Below are 10,746 nucleotides of genomic sequence, written 5' to 3' on the forward strand. Positions count from 1 at the left end.
GTGGTGGGGTCAACCCAGAATGAACCAGTTTAAACGAGCCAGTAGGAAGCTCTACTTGAAAGTTTCAAATTTTTAGAGAAGGGTGAGAATCCTAGATTAAAAAAAAAAAAACTATTTGCCACATTTTCAAGCCATGAGTATTCCTGGGAAAATTTTAATCTATTTCAGAAGGTGAAAAAAATTAAATTCCAAGACACAAAATAGAACTAAACTTCTTGGCCTAGCTAGAAATCCCCACGCGGCTACGTGAAACAAAACCTGCCAAGATTCCCACAGTAAAATAAGAATAGGCAAGACAACAGTGAAATTCAGGAGTGAGGCCTAGGAAAAGTTACCTTCTCGGTTCTCTCACAAGCAAAGAGCACCCTGAGCAGGGCCCTCCAGTTTCTCAGCAACTCTCCCAAATCTCACCTGGAAGACCTCTCCAGACACCAGCACAGCCAGCAGAGGGGATTGTGCTTGTCTTGAGAGTACCAACAAACGGAAAGCCACAGGGAATACGTCAGATGAAAAAGGACTTATATAGTTTGTGCAGCAGGTATGCAACTTTTCAGGGAACTTCGGGTTAGGTCCCGCCAAAGACTGCCTAAGACTCCAGCTATGACAGGAAAATATTCCCCCAACATCTTCATCACAAAACTGGTATTGCCCAGCTCCCTGCCATCCACATCTCTAACACATTCGCCCAAACCAAAAAACAAACCACTGATTCCGACTCTTAGCAACCCTAACCCTCCAAATCAAAGAAGCTTCCACCACAGGCAGCCCACAGGAACCATCAAATTCCCGATGAAACCTGACCGCTTTGTAAAGCCTCCCGGAAGAAGAAAAGATCAAATGAGACCAGCTCAGCGGGGTCTTCCCGAGATGACCCTGGAGTTAACGTATTTATTTTCACGCTGCAAATGCTGATGCTTTACAGAGACATTTCATGCTTGAGCTCTGTATGGAGCTGAAGACAAAGTAATGTTTTTATTAATGTTATAATTATTATAATTATTCTTTAACAAAGCTATTAAATAACCTGTACAAAGCCCGGCCCGGTCCTAGCAAAATTTAAAATCTCCCAAGGTCCTTTCGTTTTAATTCAGTGGCATTTCCTATATACAAGGCCAGCCTAGGGTAGCCCCCAAGAACTGTAGGTCTCCCTGACAAGGGCAATAGTTCAAAATTTAGAACTGCCCTGCACGTCTCCCAACCATGACCCAGTGGCCTAAACTCCCAACCCTACCTCCCCGGATTCTCCTGGGCACTTGGGTGCCCAGGGAAGTTGGAGTCTGGCGCCGCTGGGGTGGGGGTGTAGGTGGGGGAGCGGGAAGAGGCAAGTCCGTCTGCTGGGTCTCCCCTCCGCCAGCTGCCCATTGAGGGTGGGCCACGCCCCGCCCCGTCCCTGCAGCATCTCGCTGCAGAGGTGCAGGTAAGTTGAGTCCAAGATGAAAGAGGCCTCGGAGTCTGCTGCCACTGTAGGCTCACAGATCCCGCGGATCTTCCCTCTTGACACCAGCCTCTGCAACTTTGAGCTTCTTATTCTGGTGCGTCTTAACGTGCTTGGCGAGATGATCGCTGCGCATGAAGCGCTTGCCGCACTCGGGGCAAGCGAAGCGCTTCTCGCCGGTGTGAGTCCGCAGGTGCCGCTGCAGCTCGTCAGACCGCGTGAAGCTCTTGCCGCAGAAGAGCCAGTTGCACACGAAAGGCCGCTCCCCCGTGTGCCAGCGCAGGTGGGCCTTCAGGTGCGAGGTCTTGCCGTACACCTTACCGCAGCCCGGCACGTGGCACACGTGCTGCTTCTTCTTGCCGGGCTCCGCCTCGGGGGCGCCGCCAGCCGCCTGGCAGTTGGGACAGCGGCAGCGGCGGCACCTCCTGGCCGTGGCCGCCAGGGGGGCCTTGGTTTGCAACAGCGCGGCGATCTGGCTCTGGTACTGCGCAAAGTCCGACGGGCCCAACACCAGGCCCCGCTGCAGGGCGGCTGCGGCAGCAGCCGCGGCCGCAGAGGCGGGGTAACGAGGCGCGTGGGGGCCCCCTGCACAGGCACTGGGAAGGGCGCCCCCCGGAACCCCAGAGGAACCCGGTGCGGCTCCAGCCTGCGGGATGCTCCACCACGGGAGGTCGTCGGGGGCTGGGTTAGGAGACAGCTGGCGGCAGGTGGGCTGCGGGGGCGGTGGCGGCGGCGGTGGCGGCGGCAGCAGGTTAGAGTAGCCGGGCGGCAGCGCGGCCTGCGCGGCATAGGGCACGTAGGCGGGCGCGCAGCTGGCTGGCAGCGCCGCCATACTCGAGGGCAACATCTTGACCGGAGAAAACTCATAGGGATACGAGGGGTCAGCGGGGGGTGTAAGCGGAAGCTCGTGCGCAGCCCCGAAAGATGGCTGCAGGTGCGTTTTCTGCGGTGTAAGCCCAAGGCTGGGATGCGGGGGCGGCAGCGCGCTCGGCGAGTGCGCCGGCATGTCCGTGGTCCACGGGTGGAAGAGCCTGGAGGGTGAGCCCAGCGCAGGGTCGTAGGGCACCTGCAGGAAGTCCGGGGGCGCCACCGCACCCGGCTGACCGATCCGGCTACAGGTGGCAGCCAGCAGCGCCAGGGGCGAGTGTTTGCCCAGGTCCGGGGAGGCGCTGGGGGTGCGATCCTGCATGGGCGGCGGCGGGGGAGGGCGGAGAAGAAACAAAAGGTTAGCGCTCCAAGCGCGGTCTCTGGCTAGCCCGCCACCCTCTCGCCCCCTAGCCGGCTATTATACCTCCGCCCCTCCCTCGCCCAGACCCCCGCCGCCCCTCCCCCGTCACCGCACCCCACGCACGCACCACCAGTCCTGCGAAACTTTTGGTGCGGGCGCTATCTGAACGCGGAACGCGCGAGCTTCCCGCTAAACTACTTGGTGCAAACAATTGCCTGACAACAGCCTGAGAAGCAGGCGCAAAGTTGGGGGCGGGTGGTGGAATCCGACCGGCTGCCCTGGGCTCGTTGGTCACTAAGAGTCTGGAAACACCCACAGCCCGGTTGCCCAGGCACTCTCCTCCCAATCTTTGAAGGTTTCGTTATTTTTATGCTACCCTTACGATCCTCCGCAGCTCACAGTAGACTGAAATCAACAGGAGGGCCCAGCATGGTGAGCTCAGGCCTTGTCCACGGCCATTAGCGCACCTCCGCACGACCTTCCCAAAGGCCACACTTTCGGCACCAGGTTAGGTGTGAAGTTGGCGTAGGCACCCCTTCTTCCGGGCTTATCGCCGAGGGTTGACTCCAGCGGTACCCACTGAGGGGGGTTCCCTTAAGATTCGGAGGGCATGGAGTGCCTGGCGCGATCCCATCACAGCCCTTCCCCTTGATTCCCCTCTTGGCCCTGACCTGTAGGAAGGCCTGCAGCGAGTCGTTCCGGAGGACGGCCACGGCGGCCATGGCTACAGCTTGCCGACCGCTCGAAGCGGAGCAGGACGCCGCCGACGCATGGAGACCCGTAGGCGAGGACGAGCGACCGCCCAGCGTCCCTCCCAGGCCTCAGCTCTGGGCACCCGGGCCCTTTCCCGTCCGTGCCCCTCGCCGCGCCCCGCTCGCTCGCCCCGCGCGCGGTCTGAGCGTTTCAGGATCACCTCCAAGAATTTGATAAGGACTTTGCTGGGCCGCCAGCCAGTCAGAGAGAAGATTTATGGCTTTGAAGTTTGCCGCTACCCAATCATCAAAGAATAGCGGCTCTTTCAGAAGCGAAAGCAAATCCTTTGAATCCACAAAGCTCCTATGGTGTGTTTGTTGGTCTGGATAAAAGAACTGATTATTAGGGGGGATGGGAAGGGAGGAGATAAAGGCGGGACAATTAATGAAGTAATCACTATGTGGGAAATGTATATACACAAATAATTGGATTTTCCTGATCAAAGGGGGCCTAGCCGCCTGGAGACCCGCGCTTGGGTTGCTCGAGACACTCGATCTCTCTCCTCTTCACCCTTCCTCCCCCCCTTGCAATTAAAGATTTGCACCGAAGCAGCGCCTAAAGTGACAAAGTGTCTTTGTTATCTCAAGAGAAATCGCCTCTCCAGGCGGGACTTTGACGGGGACAAGAATAACTCTCCTGTGGTACTTGCATGCCCCCCACCCGCACAGCAAACGCACCCACCCACGCAGACCGGAGTGAATTCCTGGGGCGAGGCGGGGCGTGGGACTGACCGCGACGATCTGACTTTGTGTTACCCCGCCCGCCGCGGGTGGAGCTGCCGGCAGAGTCGTGACCCAGGGCGGGGCCGGGCGGCCGCCCAGGGCGGCAGTGAGTCGCGCGCAAGTTCCTGGTCCTCTTTCCTGATGAGAGAGCAGAGCTCGCTTGTGACGCTTCTGCTGGGTACTTAGAAGTTCTCAGTCCAAACTTTTGCCAATAGTGGAACTAGAATACGCTCACCGCGCTTACCCCTTAAAATGAACTTGGCAGAGACATTCATAGAAACCTCTAATAGACACACGGGGGGGGGGGAACTAGCCCAGCGCTATGGCACTCTTTTCTCCCCAGGCAGACAGTCTTGGACGCTGTGAAGATCTATCTGGGCTTGCGGTCCCACAGAGGCACCCCGCAGTGCTAGCAGTTTCTCCTGCGAAGGTCTGCCAAGCCAGAGTGCTCGCAAGCCACGCAGACATACCAGGGAACTACTTGGAGAAAAGTAAGGACGGGGCCGAAGTTTTTTTGTTTTTTTTTTTTTCTTTTTGGTTCAACAAATCGCAAATCATGAGAGGGAGGCTCTCAAAAAAAAAAAAAAAAAAAAAGTCAATATAAACTTTTGTTCCTGTCACTTTTGGAAAGAAAAAGTTCAACCTGCCTCCCTCCCTTGAGGCAGGGAAGCACTTGCCAGGGTATTTGCCCCAAACTCTCCCCGGCCGCCCGCGCTCGGCCGAGATTCAACAGTCTCCGGCATGTCTCGCTCCGGCTAGGGCAGCCTCCAGCGGGGCGCGTGCTGCCGGAAGTTACGGACACCTCCCCCAGCATCCAGGGGACCGGAGGGAGGCAGAAGTGGCCGGGTGTGCCTAGCTGTTATCTAGGGCGTTAGGGGCGCGGCACCGCCTCGGTGGTCTACAGCCAGCTGAGACAGCCCTCGGCTGCTCGTCCGGCCTCCCCGCGGACTCTGCCGCCTGTCTCCCAGGCTGCTGGCCACACGAGGTGTCCCGAATCCGCTCTCGCCCTTTGAAGGGGTGAGCGAGTGCAGCCTCTCCACGGCTACCCACGAGGCTTCTCAGGCCTGCAGCCGAAAGCTTGTTTTCTCTCTCCTTCACCACCCCCCAGGTCTGCTTCGCGGCCGGGCGTGAAGTGAGGGGACAGACAGGATGGTCCAACTGGCGGTGCAGTCACCAGCGGTTAGCCGGACTCCCACAGACTTTGGATTAGGAGTCGGTGCTGAATGTTGGTGACTGTACTCACATCAGGGTTTGTACATTACACCCCCAGGCCCATACTCTGTCATGTCCAGGGCCTAGAGGCAGAAGAGTGTGCAACCTGCTTTTCGCGGGAGTTGGGAAACCTGAAAACGCATGGGTCGCGCGTTGCCCAAACACGCTTAACAAATCACACCCTCCTTTCCAGCGCGGGGTCGCCCTGGGGACTAAGAGCGGAGACGGCGCCATTTGACTTACGCAGCCTGGCTAGTTCTGGAAATGGGTTCGTAGTGCTCCGACTTCCTACAGACCTGCCTCGCGCCCCACAGTCCTGGTCCACGGGTTCAGGCCCTGGGAAACCTGGGACCCCTAGGGCCTCTTTTTCCTGGATTAAGAGACCGCGGAGCTCTGGGACGCACACCTGCGCGGCCACTCGTCTGCACTCTCGAAGCTGATCCATTAGCATCTCTGTTGGCTCTACCGGCCTTCTTAGAGCTCTTCAAGATTCCCTTACCCCGGGAGGTGGCCTGTTGTTGTTGTTGTTATGTGCCGTGGAGTCGACTCGGCTCATAGCGACCCCTCCTTGAGTTTCTGAGGCGGTATCACTACAGAAATGGATTGCCCAACCTTCCTTCCGAGGAGTGGCTGGTGGATTTGAACCACCAGCCTTCTGGTTAGCCTTAAGCACTACGCCACCAGAGGTGGCCTGGACTGGGCCAAATGGACTAGGATCTGTTCTCTATTTGGAAAACAATAAAAAAAAGACGAGAAAAGCCTATCCACATTTCCAACGTTCTTATACACCCCATCAACCAATGAAACCACTATCATTGTACAGCAGGGCGAAATAGAGTAGTGCTTTGGTGCTTAAGACCTTGGACTCAGAAGCCAGATTTCCTCACATTGCCACTTTGTAGTTGGGCAAGGTGTTGGTTGCTGCGAAGTCGACTCGTGGGGTCCCCATGTATGAAAAGTAGAACCGCTCCATAGGATTTTCCTAAAGGCTGTGACCTTTAGGAAGCGGATCTCAGACAAGTCTTCCCATGCACGACTGGGTTGCTGGAAGTGCTTAACCGTTTGTGCCGCCCAGGGACTCGTTTTGGGCAAGTTACTTTACCTCTTTATACCTAAGTTTCTCAATTTTTAAAATGAGAGTGTTAATAGTGCTTTCCTGTAGAGTGTGTGTAGGCTTAAATTAGTTATATATGCAAAGTCCTCAAGCCAGTACCCGACACATAGTAGGTACTCTATTGAATGTTCCCCGTTCTTGGCCTCATCTCCTTTTGTGAAAAGCCGCCCAGATTCTAGTCCGTCCAGTCCACGCTGAAGTTTGGAGAGTTTCCCAAGTGCTGTTTAGCCTCCCTTCCTTTCGAACTTGGAGGCTCCTGGAAAACTTATTAATGAAGTAATGTTCGGAGCGTCCATTAAAAATGCAATGCCGGAAGATCAAAGTACAATATTTATTTTAGAAATTTGTTGCAATCACCCAGAGATACAGGTATCAAGGCCAAATGTCAGTTCCGTTACACAAAGCCCCGCGCCCGGGAAGAGCGTGTGGCTGCTCTGCCATAATGTAAAGAGACATCAAAGCCCGAGTGCGCTGCAAAAGTGCGCAGCCGGGAGGGAGGGAACGAGCCCGCGAGGGCCCGGCGCACCCCAGACGGCGCGGGGGCTGTGAGGCGGGGGTCAGTTCAAAGTGGTATCCGCTGGGGCTCGAGTTCACAGGAGGGAAGATTTAATGGGCTTTCTTTTGTTGATCGGTGTGTTTGTGCACAGCGGACCCAGGAACTCCTATGTGGTCCTCCTGCCCTGGGAGGGGGAGGGAGTCGAGCTGCGAATCCGGAGCAAACTCACACAGCGGCGGGGGGCGGGGAGGTTGAATCCTGGCTTCCTGGGAGTGGCGGGGCACAGCGAAGCAGCTCTCTAAGCAGCAGGGTTCCGAGGCTGGGAAGTTGCATCGCCGTTTTTCCGCGGGCCAGCAAGCGGGCGGCGAGCGCCCACCGGCCGTGTGCAACGTGCGCGTGAATGAGGGTGGGTGAACCCTCAGAGACACTGGCGCGGTGCACGGACCTGCGCAGCGCAGTCTCTCTCGGCTCTGCTCCAGAAAAGTATGTGCTGAGAACTCGGATCCGCTCCAGAAAAGTATGTGCTGAGAACTCAGGGGTTGGTATTTGGCGCCTCGCCTCCGGCATTTTCTTAAAACAACCGGGGACCCACGCCTTTGGCATAAATTCATCAAGATAATTCCCCCTTCTCCAGTTGATCTATACATCATTTGGGGCATTTCAACACATCCTGCATTCACTGGTCCTTCACAACCGAGTGTTGCTTAAGCGGCCAGATCTCGTCCCCTTCAACCTTGCAATTGCCCTTATCTGCTTGGTGAATGCAGTATCAGTCGTTGCTTTATTGAAGGTGCTGGGGTGGGGGTGGGTGGGGCAGAATTTTCCTTGTGCTAATGGGACATGGAGTCGCAGGAGGACCCCTGTGCATTTCTTCAGTCATCTACCACGAAGTATTCTTAGAGCAGTCATTAGGCAGCCTTTTGAAGTCGTGCTACAGCAGAAAGCTGTTATTGTTCTCAGCTACAAACATGGAAGGAATCAAACTTTGTGTCTTCAGTTGGAGTTTTCTCTTTTTTTATGGTGTGTGTCGGGGGGAGGGTTGCAATCTGATACTCTAACTTTGAGGATTGGGAGAGGTCTCCAAGTTTAAGCTGCAGACTAAGTCACAGGTGCTCTAACGCCTGCGTCTGAAATAGGGGCTCTTGATCATTAATATGCACGAATACATTCAGTCGCAAAGAATTACAATGCTAGGAACCTTTGGAACACTGGCTTGGTCACCAAGTTTTCCTTTGCTATAATATGGGAACATTTCCTCAACTGGAAGCTTTGAGTTAATGTTAAGCTTAAGTTTCAAAATTTCATCATTGGATAAAAGAATGGAATTCTAGAGCTAGAAGGGATTCTTTGTCTCAGATGATTCTACTCTATTTCTTTATATGGTGGCAAGAGGAAATGATGTTTGCATAATGTGCCATGCCTGCACAGTGCTGTGAACTCTAGTAGATGTTCAACAAATGCTCATTGGTGTTGGTGGCAGAATGGAACTGTGTGTACTAGTGTCATCCACCTAATGATTGTCTGGTGCTACCGAGCACACAAATGTAGTAAGAAAGAACTGAGAGGAGATGATTGGTGTGGGCTGGATAGTTACAGGAGGCTTTACCAAGGAGTGGGTTGGTGTTTGGAGGAGGATTTAAGGGCCCATGGTATTTTTACAGGGTGGATGAAAAGTAAGAAGGTAGAGGATAGGGGAAATGGAAGGGAAGAGAACTTTCCTTACAGTGAGGAGCTAAACTACAGAATATAAGTTTTGGCCTTTGATTTGCTGGTGTAGACATGGTAGGACCACATTAGAGGTATCAGAGAGAAGTTTGGCCTCAATTCTATACGGAGTAGGAATTTAGTGTAAGTTCCTGAGTAAGTGGATTCAATTGAATTTCTAAAACCTCCTTCCTTAGGAGGACTGGCTTGCAACAAATCTGGAAGCACAGATGCAGAGATACTTAACTAGGTGTGAGATAGGCCTGGATAGGAACTAGAGTGAGGGGATTGGAATGGGAGTGACATTTTAAATGGAAAAAGAGCAAAACTTAGTGACAAGCTAGAATAAAAGATAAAAGGAAAGAAAAAATCAAAAGGACCCCTCTTTTCAACAAATGGTGCTGAGACAACTGGGTATCCACATGTAAAAGAATAATGTTGACCTCCTTCCTTTCATCTTACCCCAAAATTAACTCCAAATGGATAATAGAGCTAAATGTAAGAGTTAAACTATACAATTCTAGAAGGAAACAGGAGTAATTTTCATGACCTGGGGTTGGGCAAAGCCTTCTCAAATACAACACAAAAAGCACAGGAGACAAAAGAAAAAAATAGATAAATTGGACTTCATCAAAATTAAAGCTTTTGTATTTTCAAGGACTCAATCAAGAAACTGAAAAGACAACACACAGAATGGGAAGAAATATTTACAAATCATGTATCTGACAAAAGGTTTATATCCAGAATATATCAAGAACTCTTTCAATTCAACAATAAAAAGGTAAATTACCCAATTTAAAAATGAGCAAAAGATCTGAAAGGACTTTTGTTCAGAGAAGGTATACAAATGGCCAATAAGCACATGAAAAGATGCTCAACATCATTAGCCATAAGGAAAATGGAAAATCAAAACAGTGAGATACTACTTCATACCTATTAGGATGGCTGTAATAAAAGGATTATTAATAACAAGTGTTGGCAAGAATACAGATAAATTGGAACCCTCACCCGAACCTGGTGTGAATAAAATAGTGCAATCACTTTAGAAAACAGTTTGGCAGTTCCTCAAAACGTTAAGGAGTTAGAATTGTACTCCTCGGTACATACCAAGAGAACTGAAAATGTGCTCACATAAAAACTGTACATGAATATTCATAGCAGCATTATTCGCAATAGCCAAAAGATGGAAGCAATTCAAATGTCCATCAACTAACGAATGGATAAAAATGTGACACATCCATACAATGGAATATTATTCAGTCATAGAAAGGAATGAAGTAATAATACATGCTTAACATGCATGAGCCTTGAAAACATGCCAAGTGAAAGGAGCCCATAACAAAAATCACAATGCATGTTTCTACTTATATGAAATGTCTAGAATAGGCACATCCAGAAATAGAAAATAGATTAGTGGATACCTGTGGTCTGGGATGGGATGGTGAGTAAAGAACGGATATGTGTCTTGTGTGTGTGTGTGTGTGTGTGTAGGTATTTGAATAATTTATTTCAGAAGGATCAGTACAAAGCTAGTCCCGAAGAGGCAGAGTTTAAAGATGTCCTAAACCACTGTACCACTTTATCATCTATCATTCTATCATCTCTAACATCAACTACTCGTCCTCCCCCTCAGTTTTCTCCCTCCTATGTCAAGGTTCTATAATTTGCTGTAACATCTCTCAGAATTCATGAACTACCAAGGAAATGGCTCATGTGGTTGTGGAAGATGCTAAGACCCAAATCTATGGGTCAAGAATCACTCTGGAGGTGACCAATATGGCACCACTGAGGATGAGAAAGACATATAGAGGTACATGGGATGTACAGACAACAAGTGTGAACTCTTTTGCACATACAGCACTGCGTTGTCAGTGAAGGCTAACATGGGTCTATGGGTGGATAGATGGGTGGACAGGCTAAACAATTAGATATGTCTATGAAATGGGGAGGGTATCCAAGAACATATATAGGGTTGGCAGACAGTGGTCCTATAAGTTTATGTGAATGATCAGAATTCCCAGGTGTATAGTAGAGCTGACAAGGGGCAAGGTTGTGGTCATTGCTTGGTCACAGCCAGGTACC

The 10,746-nt window shown here is 51.7% G+C and overlaps 1 protein-coding gene across 1 annotated transcript; it reads right to left on the reverse strand.

Moving 5' to 3' along the window:
* Window positions 1–1,469: 1,469 nt before the first annotated feature.
* Window positions 1,470–3,385, reverse strand: SP5 (Sp5 transcription factor). The gene is made up of 2 exons (XM_007944563.1): window positions 3,335–3,385; window positions 1,470–2,618 (listed from the first exon to the last, which is right to left on the reverse strand). The coding sequence occupies exons 1-2, from the start codon at window positions 3,383–3,385 to the stop codon at window positions 1,470–1,472; spliced, it is 1,200 nt and encodes a 399-aa protein (XP_007942754.1).
* Between the last annotated feature and the right edge of the window lie 7,361 nt (window positions 3,386–10,746).

This window comes from Orycteropus afer, unplaced genomic scaffold (assembly GCF_000298275.1).
Source record: "Orycteropus afer afer isolate SDZICR_OR568_19922 unplaced genomic scaffold, OryAfe1.0 scaffold00001, whole genome shotgun sequence".
NCBI classification, from domain to species: Eukaryota; Metazoa; Chordata; class Mammalia; order Tubulidentata; family Orycteropodidae; genus Orycteropus; species Orycteropus afer.

What these genes read in the sequence shown, in the direction of transcription:
- SP5 (XM_007944563.1), bottom strand. Translation starts at nt 3,385, where the DNA reads ATGGCCGCCGTGGCCGTCCTCCGGAACGACTCGCTGCAGGCCTTCCTA. An exon ending in CGCTGCAGGCCTTCCTACAG is followed by an intron (nt 2,619 to 3,334) that starts GTCAGGGCCAAG and finishes CCGCCCATGCAG; the next exon opens with GATCGCACCCCCAGCGCCTC.